The sequence below is a fragment of the Leuciscus leuciscus genome (assembly GCF_965113295.1).
Source record: "Leuciscus leuciscus genome assembly, chromosome: 1".
Classification (NCBI taxonomy): domain Eukaryota; kingdom Metazoa; phylum Chordata; class Actinopteri; order Cypriniformes; family Leuciscidae; genus Leuciscus; species Leuciscus leuciscus.
In genome coordinates this window covers 48,498,184-48,523,898 of record NC_138725.1, presented here as the reverse complement: position 1 = coordinate 48,523,898, position 25,715 = coordinate 48,498,184, and the positions used below count along the sequence as shown (strand labels likewise).

Here is a 25,715-nt window from a genome sequence, read left to right as displayed (position 1 = left end):
AAAACAATTACTTTAATCAACACTACCAACATTTATTTTACTGAAGCGGTCCAGAGAATACAAATAGCATTTTCAAGTCTGACAATCACACATGAAGTGTGCATGGAAAGGTTATAAATATATAAAAATACAGTTATCATACAGTACAAAATACATAAATACTGACGTAAAGTTTTAGAGTATGGAAAACGTACTAGTATTAAAACAGACAAATTCTTTATAAGGATGACTGTTGCATTGTTTTTAACATGAATTGATGTTTCTCACATCATAAATAGCTTGCATCTTTCACCTTTATAAGAATTTAGGGTTTAGTGTGCTGACATGATGATTAATAAACTCCTTCAAGTAGAATTTTGACTAGATCTATAGCTGTGTCTTTTCAGGATCTTCTACAAAACTTCAATTTGACAGCAATGAGAGATGGTGGACATGGCAATGCATGCATACAGTCTGACCATCTGAAGTGTGCATTATTTTGACCTCTGCAGTACATTAAAGTTACTCAAGTCTTCATTTTCTGAGATGAGAATGTTGACGACATGAGAGAATCAGTCTGTTCCTTTAGCATCTCAGACGTCAGTTAAAGATACAGCAGGATAATGCTGAAGCACACCGCTTCTGTAATACTGGAGAAAATGTGGACACCTGCTCTTGTAGAACGGCTATTACGGACAATACCTCTTCATCCTGAGCTTTGTGCTTCTCTTGATTGAGAAGGCAAGACATGCCCTTTGGTAAGTACTGGGATGAAAAGTTTCAGGTAGTCTCAGAAGGTGTATTGGTGAGATGTTCTGCACCATTATTTTCATAGTCTCTCACGAGTGAAGAGTTGAATCTGTCACCGGTGGTTCTTTTACAGGATCACACTAGCCCAGCCTCACGGCACATTCGGTAGAACTGACCACGCTGAGAGATCAGATTGGATGGAGAGTCCATCTCTGTGATGTGCCCTCTGTCCATCACAATCACCCTGTTGGGAACAGTTGAATAGGACTGGGTTAGAACATGGTCATTAATCATAATAGTATTCTACTTAGAAATACACATGTGCACTTTTTTTTAACCTTGTGTAGTCCATGATGGTGTTGAGGCGATGTGCGATGGTCAGAACGGTGCAGTCCTCAAACTGAGTTCGGATAGTGGACTGTATCAGATTGTCCGTCTCCAGATCCACAGCTGCAGTGGCTTCATCCAAAACCAAAATCTTGGTTTTCCTGAGGAGAGCTCGAGCCAGGCAAACCAGCTGCCGCTGACCCAAACTGAAGCCCAAAATATCCAGTCAGAAACAATCAGATCAGGAATTAGTCAAGCGATAAAGAGGGAGGAATCTTGTCAAGAGTTCGTACCTGAGATTCTCTCCACCCTCTGAACACTCATGGTTGAGTTTGTCTGGAAGGCCAGACACAAAGTTCTTGAGGTGTGCGAGTTCCAGAGATCTCCACACCTCCTCATCAGTGTAGCCATCAAAGGGATCCAGATTCATACGCAAGGAACCTGAGAACAGCACGGGATCCTTGGGCAAAAAGGTGTGGTTGTAATTAAAGCACTCAATCATTGAATATTTTTTTGAAAGTTTGTGTCATTGCTTTGCGATTCAATATTTTTCCATTTTCAGCTGTACCTGTGGGATGATGGTGATACGTGATCTCAGTTCATGCAATCCAATCTCTGCAATGTTTATCCCATCTATGTAGATCTTTCCTTTTGCTGCCTCAAGGATCCGGAATATTCCGAGAGCTAGGGATGATTTTCCAGCCCCTGTTCTTCCCACAATTCCAACCTGAGTGGATTAGATGAATGGCTTAGTACGTAATAAAAAGTAAAAACACAAAATGTGTTTATTTCCTCCAGATGTTATTTACTTTTTCTTTCTCATTAACACTGAGGGAAATTTCTTTCAAGGCCCAGTCAAGACCCCTGCGATACTGAAGTCCATATTCCTGGAATCCAATGGATCCTGATCTGGGCCAGTGTGACGGGAGTGGACTGTCCTCGAAAGTCCACGGTGCCTGTGACAACCCAAGACAGACTTAGTGACCTCAAGAATGAATGTAAAAATATACTTTGGGGTCACTTTGCATAAAGCAATTTATGTGAAAAACAAAGCATTTAAACCAACATTACCTCCTTTTTTGTTTCGGCATATTCCTTCACTCGCTCAACAGACACAATGTTGTTTTCTACATCAGTCCATGCCCTCACAATCCAGCTCAGGATCCCAGTTACCTGAAATGTATTTTTCTTGAGAACTTCTTCCCTAATAGGCTGAAAATAACATGCATGGCTTTTTGACTTGCTTAATGAGTTCCTTACCTGGAGAGAGTGGGACACAGCTAGCCCTACGATTCCAGGGCTTAAAGTCGCCCTTCCCAAAACAGAGAGGATAGCTGCAGCAAGGACCAGCAAGTTACCCAGAAACTCTAGATTTACTGCCAGCCACCTTTTGGAATAACATTGAAGATATTGTACAGAGTTAGATTGAAGGGCCAGGACTAGCAACAAAGAATGAATAAGACTGAATCTGACCTGGTGGCCACAAATCTTGGGAAATAAGACGTTTGATTGTGGTCCACTCGGCTGTTAGCCACTAGGATGAACCTAGGCTGTTCACCAAAGGCCCGAATCACGCTGGCTCCTTGAACTGTCTCGTTGAAATGAGTATAGATGGGTGAACGGCTCACCGACTCTAGTCTACGCAACTGACAGGACGTGGCAACGTAGAAGCTCTGAAAACACAGGAGAATAGATGTCAGATAAATGACTGGTGCTCCTTGTTATAATACTCTTGCCTGCTGGGCAATCTGTAGTAGCATACCTGGATAAAGACATAGAAGAGAGTCAGTGGCAGTATGATCACTCCTGCAAAAGGAGTTGCCATCAGCACGATAATGCAAACCTCCAGAAGTTTGAACACATAGCCCAGCATCATCTTTAGACCATCAGGGATCATGCAGTCAATGGCGTCTATCTCTTTCGAGAAACGATTGAGAAGATTACCACTGGGTGTACTCTCAAAGAATGACATGGGAGAGTGAAGTACATTGTTGAGAAGGTCCAAATGAAGATGCCGGGATGCAATTATTCCTCCAAGTGAAATAGCCACAGTAGTCCCAAAAATTGCAGTTCCTGCAATACGACATCACAGTTAATGATCAAGAACAATACAAAGCCCAAGGAAATATAAAGGATATTTAACCTTGTGCAAAGCCGAGAGCTCCAAAAACACCAAGCTTCAGATCTGTGTTGACCTGAGTTCCATTTACAACCGGCTCATCTGCCCACAGGCTTAGCCAGTAGTTGTAGGCCAAGGAGGCAGCCTGCTGAAACGCATAGAGGAAGATGATGGGGATGATGAGGGCCAGGCCAATGGTCCTGAAGTACTCCACATACAGCTCCAGTTTCACCTGTGTGACCCATTATGAAGAATGTGTGAGGAACAGTACCCTGGATGATATAGTGCACTTTCAAGCTATATTATGGTGTTCGGAACAATGAAGGCCAAAGGCCTATAATCAGGGGTTAAAATTAGATCTTTGTGGTGACACGAGAGCATCTGAAACGCTTGACGCTGTAGCTGAACTTTAGATTGACCTTCCAATCCAATTATCTGGCTTTTGGTTACATATGAAGGTATATTTTGATGTGTTTACCCATTGTTTGCAATGTCTGTGGATGTGTCTCTATAACTTACTCGGCCTGTATGGGCTTTGTCAGCCTGGGTCAGTCTCCCAGTTTCCTCTTGGTCCTGCTCCTGTTCTGTGTCAGATATGGCCTCCATGGTTTGTATACTGGCACTTCCCATGTCTCCACTTCATTAAATAAAATTGACAGAAAGGTGGATATGTATTCTTCAACAACGGTTGCATTTGCATTTTCAAAACTTGGTTACCTGATGAGTTGCTCCTGGGAGAGGTCAATTGAGAAGTCTGTCATGCTGAGACGAGAGACTGATTTCCTGGTCCCTAAAACAAAGTGAATCTGCATTTTTAACCGTGTTAACATGAAAATAGTGTTGTAGTGTTTAGTAATTTGTTAAGCTGCACTCCATCTTTTTTTATCTTACCTCTGTGGGTGGCACTTTCCTTGCGTTCGCTAACAGAAAAGGCTTGAATGAAGTCAGCAAAGGCGTTTTGCCTGCTCAAAAGCTCGGCATAAGAGCCCATCTCTGTGATTTCTCCATCAGCCATCACCAGGATCAGGTCAGCCTGGGGCAAGAAGCTCAGCCCGTGGGTCACCAGGATACGAGTCTGTTTTAGGGAGCATTATTAAATAAGATAGTTAGTTAGTTTGTTATTTTAAGCCTGTTCATGTCTGTTGCAGGGTTGGACAAAATTCAGAATTGAAGAACGTTCCCTTTTCATTTAAGAATTGGAATTCAAGTTAAATTGTCCACATCCACATAAAGTTTAATTGGAATGACAGGACGAGAAATTAGCTAAACTGCAATTCAAAGAAATTCAGGACAGGTAATCCTATCTGTCTGTCTTTGTCTGTCTAGCATGTCAACCTTTAAAGCTTTTTATTTTATTTTATTTTTATCTAAACTTGCTTTTCTAGTTTTTAAATTTGAATGTAGTATTTCACATATTAGTTTTTAGGGTCACATATTTTGTTCATCTTACTCATATTATTTAATTTTTACCTTATTTTTAAGAACTCCATTAGGTCCAATGACCTTTTTGAAGATGTGCTGACCCACATGTGCATCCACAGCTGACAAGGGATCATCCATCAGATAGATATCAGCCTTCTTGTAGACAGCGCGTGCCAGACTCACTCTCTGTTTCTGACCTCCTGACAGATTCAGCCCCTGCGAACATTGTAGAAATGTAGTGGGAGTTTTACTCTGCTGGTATCCCTGCATATTTGAAATTTAAAATAAATGTCTTTATTTTAATTTTTATAGCTTTACACTTTATTCTATCATGTCTGGTTCAGACATGGCGTAACAGTCATTCTCAATCTATGTTTACCTTCTCTCCAATCTCGGTCGAGTCTCCTCCGGGTAGGATCTCCAGGTCTGGTAAGAGAGCACAGGCCTCCACCACTTTCTGGTACCAGCTGTCTTTCCTTTCATGTCCAAACAAAATGTTGCCTTTCAGAGTGGCATTCTGGATCCATGCTTGCTGAGGCACGTAAGCCACAGAGCCCTGAAAGAAAGTGCTACTAAAATTATATGTGGAATATGTGAATGATGCCAATATATTTTTAATAATGTTCCTGAATGATTTACTGTAACTGTGACGTGGCCACTTTTCTTTTCCATCTCTCCCAACATTGCAGACAGAAGAGAGGATTTTCCACTGCCCACATGACCTACCACAGCCACCAGTGAACGACGTTGCACTTTGACATTGATTCTGCAGAAATTAATTGTTGCCAGATTATTGTCTTCATATGCTTAGAAATGGTGGATCTACAAATATATATTCAAAGTCACTTACCTTCTGAGACATGGTGTACTATCTTTAGACCAGCTGAAAGTGCCGTTGTCAATAACAACACCATCGGCATCTGACAAAAGAAGGAAATGAAGAGGTGAGCTCATGTTGTTCCAAACCTATATGACTTTCTCTACTCTGCAGAATATTTGAATACATTTGGAAGATTTTCCATGCTTTTTTCAGTGCAGTTGCAGTGAATGAGAGTTTTCAAGCTTCAAAATACAAAGATACCATAATAAAAGTGTTCTATACAACTCTTGCACAATCACATTATATTTAAAATATTTTGAAGACATTTGAGTTTCATGGACTGCTTGAAGTTACTTTGTGAGAGGCATAGACTAAAATAATTTTCACTGAAACCATGAAAATTCTAAAAATCCATGTCTCTTTCATGAGAGAAAAAGACAAATTTAAAATGCAATAAATATATGAAGTCAGGTCTTTTCTAAGAATCAGCTAACCAGTTAACCAGAAATGAACTGAATCTGAATTTTTATCACGAATCAGACTGATTCGGTTCTCAAGTTCAACTCACTGATTAAATAAGTTAATTCTTATGAAGCCTGTTGCAGAAGTTAACAGCTCACTGGCACATTATTCAGAATATTTCCTTTTGGTTATATGGAAGAAAGAAAGCCATACAGGCCATGAAGGTGAGTAAATTGACAAATTTCATTTTTGGGTAAACTATCCCTTTAAGTGTGCATTGCATTTGAGGCTCATAAAACTATACCACAAGTTAATGAGGGAACAGGATGATGATAATTATTTTGCTTAATACATTTACATAATTCTTTTACCATCATCCATGGGATATTATTGGCTTGTCTCCAATATTCGGATGAAGTAGAGAGAAATACACAAGCATTCTCACAAAAACTTCTCTTTGACCTTTGATATAAAAAAAGTTGCATTTTAAAATGTGTCTTTAACACACAAAAATGTGGAAAAAGTCATATAAATATAATTACAGCTCCAAAGCTGAAAATCCCCTTCCAGTGACCACTGCATGAAGTCATCATACGCATTTCAGCCACTACCAACACCCACCTCCTAGCCGCACAATTTCCTTGTAGTGTTTGCAGAATTACAGCATTTAAATGAATGTTTCTGATGGACTGCCTGCACAAATGGCCATGTCTTGTATTAGAACTGCAAAAATATTCTTCAAGGTGGGTCTTTTTGGCAGATCAGTAACTCATTATTTTTGTTTTTTGAATGTCGGGTTTTGTTATGGCTTCCTGCATTAGGATTCCACCATCACATTCATAGGGAAAAATCTCTTTACTGCTCAACATGTATACCAATGTTGGTCATCTAAGGCATATAAAGCATTTTATAAGCTTCAGGAAAGTTTGAAAACAATGACAAGCTAATGCACTCACCAGGATTGTAGGGAGCTCTCTCCACACTATCTGGTTTCAGCTCGTCTTGACAGAGAAACTTTCCGAGACGTTTGAGAGAAACCACAGCCTTAGAAACAAGAAGAAACAAAGATAACTTCTTTTTGATAATTGCCTTGAAAATACACAAATATATAAATACGTAAGTGTTCAAATATTTGAATTGCAGTAATGCTGCTCACCTGCATGGTAGTGCTCATTGCGAAGGGCAGTTGACTGAGTGGAGCTTTGAGAATATTGATGAGAGCCATGGAAACAAAGACCTTCTGAGCATCCAGAACATGCCTATCATCTATCAACACGTACACTCCAAACATGGCAAATGCAATCTGAAGGCAAAGTGGTGTACAAGGTTAAAATGTTTCAGTTGTTAGGACTATATTAATTTGTTAAGATGATGAAATCATCCAGGAATTATGAAATGTACCAAGAAAGTTGAGGAGTTGAAGGAGGCGATCGATATTGAGTAAAGGATCTGAGACTTCTTCAAAGCATTTAGCTCTTTTTCCCTGTAGCCAAGAACACGTTCTCTGAAAGCATTCTCCCAGGCATAAAACTTCAAGATCTTTATTCCGCTCAAAATCTCATTCATAAGCTTAATTCGGCCGTCCATGTACTTCATCTGGACCTCCTGAGAGCAGAAAACAGGTTAAAACGCGTGTGAATTGAGAATCATGCAAGCAAAGTTGTTTACAAAACCAGAAAGAAACCAATATGGGCAAGTTTCAATTCTTGAGATGTTTCAGTCAAAGCGAATAAAGACATTTCAGTTTTACAACAAATACTGTGGTTTTTATGGACAGAACTGGACTGACTGGCCTCATGCTCATGTTTTAAATTATCAGTAGACATGAAGTTCCTGGGATGACGCTGTGTACCGACATGACCTCGCCACTGCCTGAATATTATGGAAATGTTATTTGACTCCATGGAAAAACATGGATTATACCTGGAGCTTGCTTCTCATTTTGGCAATTAACCCATTTAAAGGGAAGATGAGAATCACAGTGGCGATGCCAGCCAACGCAGATGGGCCGAGATGCTGTACAGAGATGAGACATTGAAATTAATAAATGTTACATCAGCACTCTTAGAAAAACTGTGCAAATATTTTAGGACATCTTTATACCTTATTTATCCCCAAAACATTAGTAGTAGCTTACATATGAACACATCTTTATTGCTTCTCTTCGTAGAAGCATCACTTCTCACCTGCCAGAGGAAGAAAAGGCATAAGGCGATTTCAATCGGGGCCACCCAGACTGCATTGAAGTACACCACGAAATCCATGAGTTTCTGGGTGTCAGCCGAAACCAAGTTCACTATCTCTCCGACTGTACATGTTCTACGGGCTGCGCTGTTGATGACCAGAGACTGTGGAGACAAAAATGAATGTGAGAACCATTATATGCATCTTTGCATTTCTTAGTAAACAGTTCAAAAACCTACCTTCCTGTACACTAGGCCCACAACTGCAGTTTTAACCCTCATGCCCACCGTGAAGCAGGTATACATGTACTGATGGTTGAACAGGGACTGCAGACAAGACAACAGGAACATCAGAAAGGCAAAGAGGTAACCCTTCCACAAGGGGGCATCTTCATCCCTCACAAAGCCGAGCAGCAGGCTGAAGAACAAGAAACAGACATTGTTATGATTTACTGGCACCCAAACAGTAGCACACCATTTTTGCATATATAAGTTACATTTAATTTAATTTTGTCTTTATTTAACTTGAGATACAGCAAACCCAAGCCAAACCTAAAAAAAAAACTGGGACTGGACTGAACAAATATGGCTGAGCCTAAACAACAACCCTGGGCACATGCATCAGAGTTTCTCAGAGTGCACAATCACTGAAAAGGGGTGTTTTAACGGCCACAGTTCCTGTGGTTCTGGAGCAGTGAAGCCGCCACACTGCTCTTGGCTAGTTATATGCCAGATGAAGTGGCTTAATTTTATGATCCAACTGCAGTTTCTTTGCATTTTTAGAGCTAAAGCTCAGCCACAAACAATATGATGCTGCAGAGAGTAGACTCTCCTTAGCATCGTGGTGCATGGGACAAAATTAACAGTGTGTGGCTGTACCACAGCAGGATGTTGGGGGGGGGAGTGTGAACTCAGTATTGAGTTCACACACAATACTGAGAAAGGGCAACAAGTTCATAGACATTTAAGTTTCCCCTTACAAATTTCTGTTTTTGCTGCACAACACTTTAAAATGATGTGCCAAAGATCTTGCTCTACATTTTCACATTGGCCTTACATACTGTAGATGTTTTGGTTTTGCGCACAAAGAAATGAATAGCAATGAAAAATATTTTTTAAAGGATACAATTTGATGAGATTCTACATTTGAGCTCGTCTTGTGCAGTAAAGTTTTGTAGTAAAGCAGTCAACACATTCTAAACATTCACATTTCTTTTTTAAATAAATGAATACTTTTATTCAGCAAGAATGCGTTAAATAGAATTTTTATGAATGTCTTTACTGTCACTTTTAATCTATTTCAAATAATGCTGTTCTTTTGAACTTTCTAACCATCAAGGAATCTTATAAAAATAGTTTCCACAAAAAAACTAAGCAGCACAACTATTTTCAACATTGATAATAATAAGAAATGTTTCCTGAGCATCAAATCATCATATTAAAACTATTTCTGAAGGATCATGTGACACTGAAGACTGGAGTTATGATGCTTTGACTTCACAGCAATAAATTACATTTTAATATATATTATAATAGAAAACAGTTATTTTAAATTATAGTAATATTTTTACAATGTTGCTGTTTTACTGTATTGATCAAATAAATGCAGCCTTGGTGAGCAGAAGAGACTTCTAAAAACATTAAAAAAAATCTTTCAGACCCCAAACATTTGTACAGTGTATGTTTTGCACTATATACAGTATCACTGTATATGCCATGGCATAATTACTGCCTCTCTCACCTTAACACTTGTGGTATGGAGAACATGAAAGCATCTTGAATGACCAAACAGAGAGTCCCAGTCAGAAAGTAGGGGCCAAAGTTTTTGACTAGTGTGCGTAGCAGACAGAAGCCTGAGCTTTGTTCTGTATGGAGTTTTCTGAGCAGCTGCTTCTGCTCGCTCAGCTTATAACCAAGAGCTTGTGATCCGTTCAGAGAGCTCCCTTGCCTGTGTTTGAAGGAGAGAACACAACATTTGTAACCGTACTTTAGTCTCTGGAATGGCATTGCTAGCAACAGTAAAAAAGTTGCACTTTGTTAACTAATAATACAAATAAATCAGTAGTTATGAGCAGGCAAATTATGGATGTTACATATTTTACTGACTAAATCTCATACGTGTGCACAGTATAAATCATAATCCCAGGATGGAAAACATGCAGTTAAGGAAATAGCAGGTGTCTTACTGTTGCAGTTTGGCGCATTGCTTGGCCCACTCTTTCTCTAGATCACAGATGATTTTTTCAGATGTATCCTCTTCACGTAGAGACCAGAGGTCTTCATCTTTTAAAGGCGAGCGGTAGCCCTTTACCACCAATCTGTGGAGCACAAATATGTGTTTCTCTATATCTCAGTGGGTTTTTATTCCCCAGACCTTCACAAGAATCTCAGAAGTTCATGTAATGATAGACAAAAAGATGACTCTACCTGCCGTACCACCAGAAAAGTATTTTTGAAAGGAAAGAAGCATCCTCAACTGGACATGGATTCTAGTGCAAAAAGCAATATTTCCAGGTATTATTTTTTGACCGTTTTCCAAATAATAGTTTACTCATAAAAATAAAAGGAAATCAACATTGATGACACACTACCTTTACATATACAGGTTTAAAAGTTGCTGGGCGTTTATCAGCAAAACAGCTGAGGATGAGCTGAGCCAGCTGGAGAGAGAAGAATGTGAAAAATGCCACGAATCTCATCGCATCCGCAGAGAAACCCTGAAACACACATGACTGGATATCAGTAGAATGTAGACAAAAGTGTGGAGAACAATACGGTCAGTGCACTGATTTTAAATTGGAAACATAAATGTTTCTTTTTTCCATGCTTTTTTGTGTGGTGATTTTAGATAAACTAGTATAAAACATAACATTTCATAATGAAAACGTATATTTAATTAGTTGTGGTAAAAAGTATTTTTAATCAGATAATAATTAATCTTTAAAATAAGTACTTTTCATGCTAAGTATATATAATTGCTTATATTAATATATAATAATATATAGCCTACATATTTTGTTTAATGCATGTTTTCATTTCTTCATAACATTTTTATCAATCAATAATTTTTAGATCCCCTGTAGACCTGCCAGGCAGTACTGAACAAAAAAACCACTTGATTTCTTAGCACAAATTGAATTATACAACAGATGAATTATTAAATAACCCTGCATGTTTTCATTCTCCCCTTCTGTGGAGATGCCATACCCGGCACATAAGTGATGCATACACATTTGCCAGGGATTTCCCAAGGAGTCATTCGCCACATAACCTGCATGCTTCCTGTGGGACTATAATCCGTATTTCCTCTTCTGCCTGCCCTAGTACCAGGGCTGATCTGAGATCAGCCGCCCACTTTGTCTCACCGCAGTGTGCAGAGGCGGGACTGGTGGCTGATGTGGGGAGTGTTCTTTTGGGGATGATGCCTGCTGTTCCCCGCCCTTCCTTTCAAAGACCTCAGCTTATTATAATGACCTAAATGTTCCATCAAACTAGGATTAATGACACAACAAATCTATTTATGAACACCTCTAAATCATGGTATAAAAAATACAGACCACAGAAAGATCTTCATGCCAACAGACTAAGACTCTTCATTCACAACCTCTAATAGTAGAAAGTTATTGGTAATGGTGTTCAGTGAGTATTCAATCACACACTGGTCTCCTGGTATCCATGCTCTTGTCATATTTGTGCAGCCTATAGGAAAAAATGCACATTTTATTCAAATATTAACTTGTTAAAGATTTTGTTAGCATATTGCGTAGTTGTGTTCACACAATGAAACATGCCAAATTGTGCAGACTTAGTTTTTGGGCAGGCTATCATACAAAGAAATTATGAACAAGTATATTTATTTAATTAAAGGGGTGGTTGATTATGATTGAACTTTTTTTAACTTTAGTTAGTGTGTAATGTTGCTGTTTGAGCATAAACAACATCTGCAAAGTTGCAATGCTCAAAGTTCAAAGCAAAGGGAGATATTTGCTTTTAAAGAAATCACTTTTTAAGGACTACAACAAACGGCTGGTAGGGACTACATGACATTCCTCCCGGGTTAGTGACATCACCAACCCTAAAATTTACATAAACCCCGCCCCGGAACACAATTTATGGATTATCAAGACAGAATATGCTAATCAATGACTAGAAGATAACTACACATAAGCAACATAAATTCATCAACTAACCATTCAGAAATGTCCTGTTGCATTCTACATGTTGTCACTTCTTCTTGAGTCTCTCCATCATTGTCTGAATCCGGTTTGAACATAAAAGGCTAAACGTTTTTGAAATTTGTGAGTGCAAGCTGTTGAAGCTCCGCCCTCTGTGCTGGGAGCAGCAGCTCATTTGCATTTAAAGGAACAGACACAAAACGGTGCGTTTGTGCTCACCCTCAAATATTTACAATTTTAACATGCTATATAAAAATATCTGTGGGGTATTTTGAGCTAAAACTTCACATACACACTCTGGGGACATCAAAGACTTATTTTACATCTTGTGAAAAGGGCATTATACCACCCTTTTGTTATTATACCACTATAAAGTACCACTATAAAATAGCACTATAAAGATAATATTTATGAATTATAAAACACTTTTGCTTATAGAGGAATAATGCTGATGTTTGTATCATTGTATTACAGTTTTCGCATTTGTTGTTTGGGACAAAGTTTTACCACCCATCACTTGATCTATGTGTGTAGACAGTGCATAATACAAGGTTCAAGATTTGTTAGAGAGAAAATATGCTGAGGCCTGGATCTGCTGCTAAAAGTTTTACAGGGGCCACAGAAGGCATCCATTCCCATGGACTTCTGACAGAAATGGTGTCAAATTGCCAAGCTACAAGAGAAAGTGGCAGCACAGGCCTCTTTAAGAGTATGTAAACACAAGCTTCACTCAAATGGTCACAGTCCAAACTCTGGACACCACAATGCAGGATACTGTGATTATTTGTCTGCCCCACTTTATGCTTAAACAGTTTGGAGAAACTCAAATTGGTTAGGGAACATATCCTCCCACAGTGTGGTATGAGAGGACCAAGCACCAGTTATTTTGCTGTTTCTTTTGGACCTGCTGCTCATTGCCAGAGGACTCATTTGGGGCACAACAGATCCCACCACAAACCAAGCTTCAGTTCCTATGTAAACGATGTCATAACTGAGCTGTACGCGGCTTCATTACTTTTTTTTATTTTTTTTTAACTTCCTTACAGTATGTTTACTTCCTTACTGTACTTAAGTAGCCTAGATTTTTCAAGTATCTGTTTTCAAAAGACAGTATTTTAATTTTGGGAAACTCACTTTTACTACATGTAAAGAGGGAGACCTGATCTGGCGGCAGGATGGCGCTGGCTCTGACACACACATACACACACACACACACACACACACACACACACACATTCTAATTGCAGGTCTCCCTCTTTACACTACAATACATTCCAAAGCATAATATCTTTGAAAGCGTACATTTATTATATTTTAAAATCTTGCAGTTTTGGTCCATCAGACTGTTGTAAAGTGGCATATGGGTTGAGCCTGTTTTGTTGCCATACTTTTATCACTTTTGTTGAGGGGGCCCCACGGTGAAACGGACCAAAGAGGACCCAAATTAACCCCACACCGGAACGCTATCAGACCGCTATCTTCCGCTACCTCACACTGGGCCCCGCCCTATGCTTGGAATGGCCCTGCTGGTAGCCACATAAATAATATAAATATATAACAAAATATAGCCCTAAAGATTATACATTCCAAACTCAATATACTGCCTCGGCATGTGTGCTACATATATATTTCCCCATCCAGTTTCAAGCTATTTATTGTTAGTCTGTGACAAGATGCAGTGACATAATTATGGATCATCACAGCAGACGAGATACAGACAGACCGATGAACACAGTAACAGCATCCGCAGACGTATGCGGCTTCTCCTATCTGTCCCGGAAAAACACCAGCGGCGATTGTGGCTGCTCTCGCCACTGCCTCAGCTTCAGACAAAGAGGGCATTGAGGGAAGTGGAAAGGGAAAACCGACAGGCCTGCCCAGAGAAGAGCACCATCTGTAAGCACTCTGTTTACACACCGCTGTGTTAGGCTCTCAGACACAACACAGTTAAATTTAGAGAGTGAGATTGAGTAACATTCATTTGAAAAACCATTCGAGGGCCCGTGTTACGCATACGTAAAGGGTGAACAACAAAGTTGTCATAATTCCTGTCTTGTGTTCTCCTTGTCTTGTGTGGACTTTTAAGTTATTTTCCTGTTCTGTGCCATGTTTTGTGGTCGTTTGTAGTTTTTCTTGTTGATTAGTTCCTGATTGTTCCCAGGTGTGTCTTGTTTGCCAATCTCCCCTTGAGTGTGTATATATACCCAAGTGTTTCTCATGTTATTTGTCTGGGGCCTGTACCATGAAGCCGGTTTAGGTGGCTAGCCAGCTATGTTTCAGTTAAGTTTCCGCCAACCCTGGGTTTTAGGTACTATGAAAGTAGCTTGGCTTGAATCGGTGTTCGTTGCCATGGTATCTTACGCTGCACGGCTAATCTGCTCCGGGGCAGGTTATGTTCTGGATTCAAGATCTCAGACTGAAGTTTGACCAATCAGCTGAGAGCAAAGAAACATAGGTGACGTAACTTATTCCCAGTGTCTGTTGCAATGACTTCACCTTTTCTTCCAAATCCTGTGACATCTCAGCGCAAATTGTTTGACGAGCACTTCGTAGAGAGAGCGAGTTTTTAGCCAGACAAAATCCCCTTGCCTTTCCTGATAGTTATTTGTATGAAAGATACAGATTTTCCGCGGAAGGAATGTCTTATCTTTACGAACTTCTTGAGCCGCACATAAAGAATTTAACACATCGAATTCATGCACTTACTGTACCGCAAATATTGCGTTACTTTTTTTTGGTTGCAAGTGGTACATTCCTGCACGGTGGGGGACGCACAGAAGCTAGGGGAAAACACGGTTTGTCGAACCATTCGTAAGGTGGTCCTCGCTCTGCAGGAGTACATGAATAGTTTCATTAATAGTGTTCCCCGGACATTTATCGGCCATGTCCATAAAAGAGGGCTTTTATAAAATTGCCGGTAAGATATATTGATAGGGTGGCATCACATGAACACATTTTATTTTATTTTTTCAAAAAGCAAATTGCACAAATGTACTATACAATATAATACATGTTAAGAATTATTTAAAATCTTTATTATTATTCTGTTAATCTTATGATAGGATTCCCTAGCTTTCTTAGTAGTACAAATACGTTCTATATTTATGTAAAATTATGTATGTAGCCTATGTGTAATATAGCCTATAGCCTATTTTTATAATATATAAAAAATGTGCATGTATCATTTTTTATATATTATAAAAATAGGCTATAGGCTATATTACACATATAGGCTACACATACATACATAATTTTACATAAATATAGAACGTATTTGTTTAACTTACACATTAACAATCAGCAATCTTTCTCCAACAGTCTTCTCTTGCTTTGGCAGCAGAGACCGTATTGTTTCGAGCTTGAAATACATATTTAAATTCATCGTAATTCTGAATGATTATCTCTTGCTCCTCCGCGGGAAAATATATCGCTCTCGCTCTACCCGCGATTGGTTGTTCAGTGTCGACGTCACTCTTTTATGTGCACGCGCGCGTGGAGTAATCATAGCTTGAGGATCAAAGCCTGAGTTGACAGAAAGTTGATGAGCTGCATCATGGTACCAATAAAGCCTGATTGCATCGGTTTGGTTTTGTCAACTCAAAACTAATCCTGTAACCCCGAGTTTGTTCAGCTACCTTCATGGTACAGGCCCCTGGTGTTGTCCTTAGTGGATGTTTTGTGTGAGTTGGTTTCAGTTCTGTTTTACACCGCCTGTGTTTGGATTTACTCTGGTTTTTGCCTGGGTTTTTTTGTGTTCTTTCTTTAATAAACTTCCATACTGCACTTGGACCCTCCTCTTCCTTGTTTCTGAAACACTCTGCGTTACAAAAGTATAGACATTTTGTATTGCCAGAAATTCAGAGATTAAGGCAACAAGTCAAATTAACTCATTTCTCAAAGCACCATTAATGGCTTTTATATTAGAAACCCTACAAAAAGGGGTCCAAAAGTTTGTGACCACAAGTGTAAATGCTTCTCTTTTTTATTTATTTTTTCTGTTTTATTGCTATTATTATTAGTAATACAATTATATTGTCAGCAGCACTCCTAAAATAGTGCAGAATCTTTTTTTAGAATCCTAAAACTTTTCTGGGGTTTAAATTCGATTTCAAATGTGAGATTTTTTTTATGTACTATCAGACATTTGAGCCCCTTAGTACATATTGGGTGAACTGAGATGACAAAATATCTCTCCATTTTATTTTCACTAAACTAAATTAGAATATATGCTAATAATATATATTTTTATACAGTAGTTTGGTATACTAGGGATATACAAACCTCGTCTATGATGGCTTGTATGTTGGCTCTGAGAGGCACAAGCGAGCAGACAATTGCCAGCGTCCAAAACAGGAAGAGAAAGACAGAGGACCGAAAGCCCCTCAGCCTCTCCAAATGAATCACCAACACTGCCAGTATCTGAGGACACAGTTTATTTCAGTCAGTGTGCTAGTTGAGGTCAATAGAGAAATCCAACACTCACTAGAAGAAAAGGACTGAATACCATTGGACAGCTTAGACGTGGAGTTTTTGTTGATACATTTTGTATTGATTCTATGCAGGTAAGCAGACTACTGTGAATGTTTAGTCTGTGTCAGGACTTTAAAATTGACTTATCTTGTTGGGCAGAAATCATTTACTACAACCACTGTTGACACTGCTGTCTGCTGTGACCAGAGGTAAAAGAAGCTTATTTATCCTGATCCCTTCAGGAAACTTCTGCCAGACGTCTAGCCACAAAGAGATTTCTTCATTCAAGCTTAAATATAACAGATCATAAATCTTAACTATCCTCTATAAAAGAGTTTATTGAAAAAAGAAATAGAATTCCAAACATATATTTGGACCCTTATAATTCTGAAATCAACATGGTATTTCATAACAGTCCATAATGGAAAGGGGAGGTTCAGGAGAATAGTAATATTGTGATTTACCATGGTAAGGCTGCGAATTATAGGGCTCAGGAGAAAGACCATGTGATGTTCGATATCTCTGCTCCTTTCCACCAGCAGATAGACCATCTCCAGGAAACCAAAGGAAGCCAGACAGAGACCCAAACCCTACAAGACATGAACACAGACTTGTAAGCATTAACTGCAACATTGTGGTGTCATGCCCGCAAATGTTTTGATTAACTTGCATTACCGATCACAAGTTTTTAAAAGTCTCTTATGCTCATCTAGGCTGCATTTATTTGATCAAAAATACAGTAAAACAGTATTATTGATACAATTTAAAATAACTTTTCTACTTGAATATATTTTTTAAGTAATTTATTGCTGGGATGTCAAAGCTGTATTTTCAGCATCATTACTTCAGTCTTCAGTGTCACACGATCCTTCAAAAATCATTCTAATATGAAGATTTGCTGCTCAAGAAACATTTCTAATTATCATCAATCTTGATCAGAGTTATGCTGCTTCATAGTTTTTGTAAAACAATCTTTTGTAATATTATAAATGTCTTTACGTTCACTTTTGATCAATTAAATGTGTCCTTGCTGAATAAGTTTTTTCATAAAAAAATTAATAAAAAAACCTTACCCCAAACTTTTGAAAGGTATGTGTGCTCTATTAGAATTGATTTACATGTCAACTGGGTCGTATGAAATGATATGATCTGTTTTTCTTCCTGTAGAACCATTTTCCTGCTTTTTACATGCTCGTTAATGATGTCACTTATTTCCAGTGTTGGGATAACTTATTACAAGTAACTTGAGTTACGTAATCAGATTACTTTTTCAAGTAACTAAAGTGTTACTGCTTAATTACTTTTAAAATTTACAACAAAACACCTGAGTTACTTTTTCAAATAAGTAACGCAAGTTACTTTGTTTCCCCATTTATTGACTGACAGCTCTCTTGTCCCTCATGTTGAGACAAATCGAAGTGCAGAGGCGTTGTGTGTAAACATGATGGTTATTGTAGTAGACTAAATGTGTGCATGCATTTACTCATCTCACTTGCACACAAAAAAGATTCAATAATATATTCCTCAAAATGAATAAAATCATTGAAATGCAGAATCAGAATACTATGCAAACCTCCAATAACTAAATATGTTAAATAAAACATTTATTTTTGTGCATTTAATCTCACTTTATTGACCAATGTACTCACTGCTGACCTTCGATGATTCAGTTAAACCATAAGCAAAAATGAGTATAGATATATATATTTTTTTATTGGTAAAGTAAGTGTTAAACTTTTTTCTCCTGCATCCTATTATTTAGCCTGACTACGTCAGACTACGTACTTCCGCTCAATTTCAGTTCGCTTCTGTACACAGTCTGAGATAGCGACCTATCTCCCAGTTTTCCTCCGGCCTCAAAACAGCCGGCCAATCAACGAACAGAGGGCGGGCTGAGAGCTGTAGACGCTGATTGTACCGTGGATGCGTAGATTTACTTCACATAATCTGCAAAAGTCGTTCACAGCCATGTTCACTCCGGTATTTCGCTTGATGGTTTTGTTTTCGCATCATACATGTGTTTACAGTGGAAGTTCGATGCGGCTGAGCCTGCGCATAACACACGTCATAACCAAACGTTATGTGATTGGCTTACGGGTAACCAATGATTAACTTCAGACAAGCGAGAAAGAAAACGCTTTTCAATTATGCCATGCCAGATTCTGTCAACGAAGCAAAGCGAAGTAGCAGAATTTGGTATTACCAGGCTACCTATTATTAGGATGTTATCCAGAACAGCAGCACAGCTGAAAGGTTTGTTTGAACTGCTCCCTCTACTGTACAACCGTGAATTTCCTTCAGCCTGAGGCTTATTATTTCACTTTAGGTGTGAAAAGGCCAGCCCAGGTGAAAAAAGTAATGCAAAAGTAACGTAACATGTTGCTTTTCTAAAAAAGTAACTTAGTAACGCAATTAGTTACTTTTTAAGGGAGTAGGCAATTGCAATATTGTAATGCATTACTTTTCAAAGTAACTTTCCCCCAACACTGCTTATTTCTACATTGCCATGCACACAACAATAGCCTGTGGGTTTTTCAGGTGACTGATGCTATATTCAAGTCAGGGTCTTAGAGAGGTGGTAACTAGATTTAAGTCTCAATGACCGGTATGACTCACCGTCTTGGCACAGCAGAGGCTGGATATCGATATGCGTCCATTGTCGTAGAATTTGAGGTACAAGCAGTAGAAAGGGGCACAAACCCAGAGATAGAAACAGGGGAACCACACCAGTATTGTGTGCTGGAAACACTGGGTGAGGTCTGGATGTAGTGTGTACCATGTGACGTTCCAGTCCTGAAAACACAATGTTAAACCATTAGTCCTCTTTAACTTGTTACATGAGTGATTCCATAATTATTAATAACTAGGTGCAGTTTACAACTTCTTCGATTTTATTCACTCATAGTGAATTACTTGGTGAACAAAATACAATTCATCAGATTGCTGAATGTTCATTGATGTTCCCCAGTATTTGTTCAGTCCAAATGGCTCTGTGTATTTGTGATTTATATTAGTTGTCTTGCAGTGTTTGCAACAGACAAATTGTGTGAAATTGCAGAGAGGTGAAAGGTAAAGCTCCTGTAATAAATCTTCACTGTTTGCCAAGTGGGTTTATGATGAGTATAGCAGGATTTGTCTTGGTTGTTATAAGTCATGACAGGAAAAAAACATCTTTACCTCTATGAAAGTGCACTGATCCTTTTTGAGGCAGTGACTTGACATGTCGTTCAAATGTCTAGGTTTTTTTTCTTTGTTTTAGCCCTAGTAATTGAATAGAACTTTTACGAAATATGTTTAAAATATTATAGTCATGTCAGCATAAAAGCTGCTTTATATTACATCACATGAACAGTCAAATACAAATTTTGTAGATACCAACACAACCAGCACTTTTAATCTGCAGCATGTATTATCCTAGTTTTAGTTTCACAGCTTGTTTACCTGTAAAGATAATGAGGACAAAGTGAGGTACTCTTAATTTTCCCCTATTCTGATTGTAGAAAACCACCAATTTCCACAAATGTAACGTACAAATAAACTAAATAATTGAAAGATTTCACTGTTGTAGGCAGATGCAGCAGAACAAAAAGCATGTAGTGTGTACAAATATTGACATTGTAGAACAGTCATTTGATAGATTGATAGTCTGAAGTGAGTGTTGCTTTCTTTAAACTGCAATATTTAAAGTGAATGCAAAAGTATTTCACAGTTGAAAACAAGCAGGCTTTGATATGTGACAAAAATGCTGTTCTGTGCATTTCGATTACATCAAAGTTGGACAAACTCAGTTTGAAATCATTGCCAACACTTCTCTCTCAAGCTGAATTTCACAGGCTCGTTCTATTCAGACATCAGTAATTCACACAGTATTTTTTCAGTTATTTCTGGCTTTTCTATGTTGGAAAATAGGCTGATGTCCAAACGTAGCTGTAGGGCTGTTATGTTACTTTTTTCTTTTTTTTTAACTTTCTCTGGACTAATGAGAACTTGTTTGGCTGTGCCTTATGCTGTGGTTATTCCAGCAATGGCACAGCTCTGATAAATACTGCATGCTGGTTGGAAGGAGTCTTGTGGTATGGCAGTATATAAGAAGTGCACCTTTGGCAAGCCACAATGTAAACCCCATATTACACAATGAGAATGGCCGTGAGCACCAGGTTCAGCTTTGTTTAAGCTTGTTTGCTCATGTAGGCTACATACAATTGGCTGATGGAGAAGGTCAACAGATTTCTGTCCAATAGGTCTTATTTTTCTCCAGTGCATTATCTGAACATATTTTCTCAGCCTTATGTTGTTCCCAACACCATTTTTCAATGAAACACAAAAAGAAGATTTTTGACTGATTAAAGTCATGCAATAACTTTGCAAGACCAAAATTGTACTTGTTCTTATAATCTCTCCCTTCATTGATCTGTTCACTGTTGCAACCATATTTTTGAGTTATTGAAGGCTCATGAACTGGATCAGATTCCTACTGGTTTTGTGAACTGGATGACCTGATTCTATTAAAGTCTGAATCAAAAGTATGATTCATTCACAAAATAAAACGTAAACATTTTTGCTCATGAATGCGCCAAGGAGAGTTGTCAAGATTTTCTGTTTTGGTCTTTATTTCACATCAAGTTTTGCATGATTTCAGGAATGTGGAATATAGCGCAAAAGTTAAATGGACCACTTTTATGATGCTTTCTTGGTGTATGATATGATACTCATGATACTCTTGTATGATATATCTATTTATTTAGACCAGTATCTATAACCCTGCAAGTGCAATCCAAACACATGCTGCAGGTTCAAGATGAGACACTGTTCATTACATTGTTGTTTTGGCCAGGATATGTCCTCATCTATGAGGGGGTGTACTGTGGTCTGGGCCCAGGAAGGGAAAGAGATTCTCATTCATGTGGCAGAGCACAGCACAGTCACAGTTTTCCACTGGGAGTTCAATGGACACCGTCTTCTACCCATCCTACATCCTCTAAGACTATGTTTGCACTGGTCTAAACCCAATGACAACCACAGTCTCAGGAAGTGATTCAGAGTGGTGTGTGTACCCTTCCTGCAAGTGTAGGAGTACAGACTGCCAGTCTGCACAAAAAAAAAAAAAAAAACTTTTAAAAATTACACCGCTGATGTTTGGATTTATGTAGAGGAAATTTGTAACATCAATAAATGTTATTTTGATTGTGCACAGGCACAAGCAGGTCAAACAGTGATGCTGTAAGACATTCTTCAATAGACATGAGCTTATAGCCTTGACCTCTTCATCTCATTTCACATGCTTTCCCAGCTAAAAATGTATTGTATTGTAATTCATCGTATAAGTCATTAAATGCAAAATGGTTGATCTAGTTGTCATAAACTGTCAAGCATATTTTCTACACATTTCTGTGTACTGGGGCGTAATTTGTGGGGGGGTTGGGGGGTTGGGGGGTTGGGGGGGAGATAACCCCCCCAATATTTAAATCTATGCATTACAACCCCCCAATATTTATACCATGATCACATGAAAAATATGCAGAATAATTTTTCGACCCCCCCCAATGTTCAAACCAAATCTACGCCCTTGTCTGTGTAGACTTGCCATGAATTGATGAATTGTGCAGGTGAATTTTGACATTCACTAATGAAGAGAATGTAGATCAACCAATGAGAAACCAGTTCTCTGAAATCTCATGAACCTTCAACTGGCAAGCATACACTACCGTTCAAAAGTTTGGGGTCAGTAAGATTTTTTTATGTTTTTAAAAGAAGTATCTTCTGCTCACCAAGGCTGCATTTATTTGGTAAAAAACAATAATAAAAAAACCCAGTAATATTGTGAAATATTATGACAATTTAAAATGACTGTTTTCTATTTTAATATATTTTAAACTGTAATTTATTCCTGTGATCAAAGCTGAATTTTCAGTATCATTACTCCAGTCTTCAGTGTCACATGATCCTTCAGAAATCATTCTAATATGATGATTTGATGCTGTGTAATTATTATTTTTTAATTCTTTGATGAATAGAAAGTTCAAAAGAACAGCATTTATTTAAAATAGAATATTTTCTAACATTATAAATGTCTTTACTGTAACTTTTGATCAGTTTAAGATTAGATTAGATTAGATTCAACTTTATTGTCATTACACAAGTACAGGTACAAGGCAACGAAATGCAGTTTAGGTCTAACCAGAAGTGCAATAGCAGCAAGTGCAGGATATACAGTGGTTCCATAAGTGCAGAACATGGATATGTACTGAATAAATATAGAGTTGAATACTATTATAAACAAAAATTTACAGATAGATTTGTCCTATGAATATAATATACAGATAACTATTACTGTGAACAGAATTTACAGCTAGATATGTACTGAATATAATATACAGATGTATATACAGATGGCTAATATACAGATGGCTATTACTATAAACAGTATTTTAACTCATCCTTGATGAATAAAAGTATTGATTTATTTTATTTCTTTCCCCCAAAAATAAAATAAAAATTCTTACTGACCCCAAACTTTTGAACGGTAGTGTTTAATGTTACAAAAGCTTTAGATTTCAGATAAATGCTGTTCTTTTGAACTTTCTGTTCATCATAGCATCATGAAATAAAAATGTAAAGAACTGTTTTCAACATTGATAATAATCATAAATGTTTCTTGAGCATCAAATCATCATATTAGAATGATTTCTGAAGGATCATGTGACACTGGAGACTGGAGTAATGATGCTGAAAATTCAGCTTTGATCACAGGAATAAATTACACTTTACTGTATATTCACATAGAAAACAGCTGTTTTAAATTGGAATAATATTTCACAATATTACTGTTTTTGTTTGTATTTTTAATCAAATAAATGCAGCCTTGGTGAGCAGAAGATACTTCTTTTAAAAACATAAAAAATCTTACTGACCCCAAACTTTTGAACGGTAGTGTATACAGTCCTGCATGCAAAAGCAAAGTTCTGCCTAAGGGGTCTTTCCTGTGTTTGCCTTTCTAATGTTGTATTTTCGCTTTTGTGCCCCTATTTCTTTTTCTTTTCTATATCACAATAATATTGGAATGTTTTTTTTTCTTGTCAGACCACTAGTAAAAGTTTAACTGTAAATCCTCTCCAGTCTCTTTCAATAAATAACTTTTGAAATGGATATATGGCATACAGAAGAAGCGGAGCTTTGTACATTTCAATACAGTAACTGTCATCCAAACTGTTACCATTGTTTACATACTAACAGAGTGTAGTGTTTTATTGACAACACGCATTTTGACTATCTTGTTTGCGAACAATGACACAAGGACTTTTCATTCTGATGCCACTTATATGTTCATTGACATAAATACTTACTTTTGAGAGATGAACTAAAGATTTTGAGTAAGTTACAGGCTTTTTCAGGTAATCCAATGTGTGCTGCTGTTTGTACGAATTGTTTTGAGAATGCACATACTTTGCAAATATTAAGGATGACTTGAGAAATGCATCAAAGCGACTGAGAAAAACTGTAAACTAAATTTGATTCATTAACTGTTGATTCGTTATTATAAAACAACAATGGTCAAACTTTTCCCGTAGTAACTTTCAAAGAACGGTGCACTAATAATAATGTATTAATAATGTATTAATAAAGCCCAATATAGCGTTACAAGTTTGGTCTGTTAATGTTACTGCAAGAATGTTTTGTTTGTAAATTTTGGCAACTTTCTGAGATTGTTCCCTGTTAGCTGGGCTGCAACTTTAAACAATTTTAAAATCATCTACAAAATGTGGCCTGTTACTTGTTTAATGTACATCATCTGGTCCGCCATCATTGTGCAATGGTATTGCTTAATGGTTAGTGTGTACCATGAAGACCCTATTAAACTCCCTCATCACAGGGCCTGGGACAAAATTCTCTTGATGGCGTCTTGGCTCTGTCACATTCACACACACCAATATCATTACATCTGATTTTAAAAGAGCCTTGTATATTCATTAATCTTTTATTTATTAACCTGAATTTCAACACTGGACATCTGTAAACATTGTTAAAAATATAGTTTAAAGTCCAGTTACATCATGCACTGCACTCTTGCTGATACCAGCTGTTTGAATGTAAACACACACTTAAAGCATGTCAAAAAAAAGTTGTACAAATATTTTCACACATTTAACAAATGTTATGCGTGAGTGAGACAGAATGACCATATAACTGAAGATTAAAGTTTTGCATTCTGTCCTGCATTCAATCTCAGTCAATGAATGAAAAATTCACGACTCACCCCAAATGTCTGTTACAGTGTCAAAAACAATGATTTTTCTAAGAATAAAGGGGCATAAATAGCAAAAACTGATGACTGGATACAGTTCTTTTTAAGCAACCTTCATATATTTTTTTCTCTGTTTTAATTGGCTATTGAAGTGAGTGAGTTTATTATTCATCTGAGACTCACCCAGAGAGGGTCCAGGCCACTGAGACTGCAGAGGGTGTCCATCCAGGTTCCTCTCTTCTTCACTTCCTGTAGTAAATCCCTGCTCCCTGGACTCAGCAGTGTCCCACTCTTCTCTCTATGTAGTCTCTGTTGGCAGAGTAAGTGTTTTTGATAGTAACTGTGCCTGTGTGTGTGCGTGTTTCAGCCCCTTTCTTGTAAGCCAGCCTCCCTTCTTCTGACTTGCGTCTCGTCAAAACTACAGTCTGAGGCCAGGTTTGTGTAACTGTCCTGTTTATGAGTGCTGGCCTGCGAGGTGGGTGGAAGATTTGGACTCTGTAAGACTATCTTCCCTGCTCTCTTTCGTCGCTCTGGCCCACGTGTGCCGAGGCCACAGTACCACAAACACTCCCCTGGAGGAGATGAGAGCGCCTCAGACTTGGCCACACCCCGCTCTCCTTCAGGTCTTGCCTCTGTAAACTCCCCCAATCACACCCTCCACCTCCACCTCCACCTCCACCCTGGTTTTCAATAGAAAGGGAAAATGTTTAATAGCAAGTGTGATTTGTATTCTTCAAGGAATGTGTGTAGTTTTTTAACAGGTGGT

At 38.1% G+C, this 25,715-nt stretch overlaps 1 protein-coding gene across 1 annotated transcript; it reads right to left on the bottom strand.

Annotated features, from left to right (window-relative positions):
• Positions 1-11: 11 nt before the first annotated feature.
• Positions 12-25,573, bottom strand: LOC309507295 (multidrug resistance-associated protein 1). The gene is made up of 31 exons (XM_082181460.1): positions 25,133-25,573; positions 19,324-19,500; positions 17,172-17,297; positions 16,519-16,656; positions 10,654-10,779; positions 10,490-10,551; positions 10,249-10,380; positions 9,804-10,010; positions 8,303-8,480; positions 8,066-8,227; positions 7,803-7,895; positions 7,281-7,484; positions 7,036-7,182; positions 6,836-6,923; positions 5,448-5,517; positions 5,237-5,363; positions 4,977-5,153; positions 4,646-4,813; positions 4,067-4,250; positions 3,893-3,965; positions 3,695-3,812; positions 3,200-3,407; positions 2,819-3,129; positions 2,530-2,729; positions 2,317-2,443; positions 2,128-2,229; positions 1,866-2,012; positions 1,625-1,783; positions 1,350-1,516; positions 1,068-1,262; positions 12-973 (listed from the first exon to the last, which is right to left on the bottom strand). The coding sequence occupies exons 1-31, from the start codon at positions 25,172-25,174 to the stop codon at positions 865-867; spliced, it is 4,524 nt and encodes a 1,507-aa protein (XP_082037586.1). The 5' UTR covers positions 25,175-25,573; the 3' UTR covers positions 12-864.
• Between the last annotated feature and the right edge of the window lie 142 nt (positions 25,574-25,715).

Bases quoted from the DNA above. Each gene is read 5' to 3' on its own strand.
- LOC309507295 (XM_082181460.1), bottom strand. From the start codon at position 25,174: ATGGACACCCTCTGCAGTCTCAGTGGCCTGGACCCTCTCTGG. The intron at 2,730-2,818 runs GTATGCTACTAC...CTGTGTTTTCAG, and splicing joins TCTTCTATGTCTTTATCCAG to AGCTTCTACGTTGCCACGTC. The intron at 2,013-2,127 runs GTAATGTTGGTT...GGGTTGTCACAG, and splicing joins ATGCCGAAACAAAAAAGGAG to GCACCGTGGACTTTCGAGGA.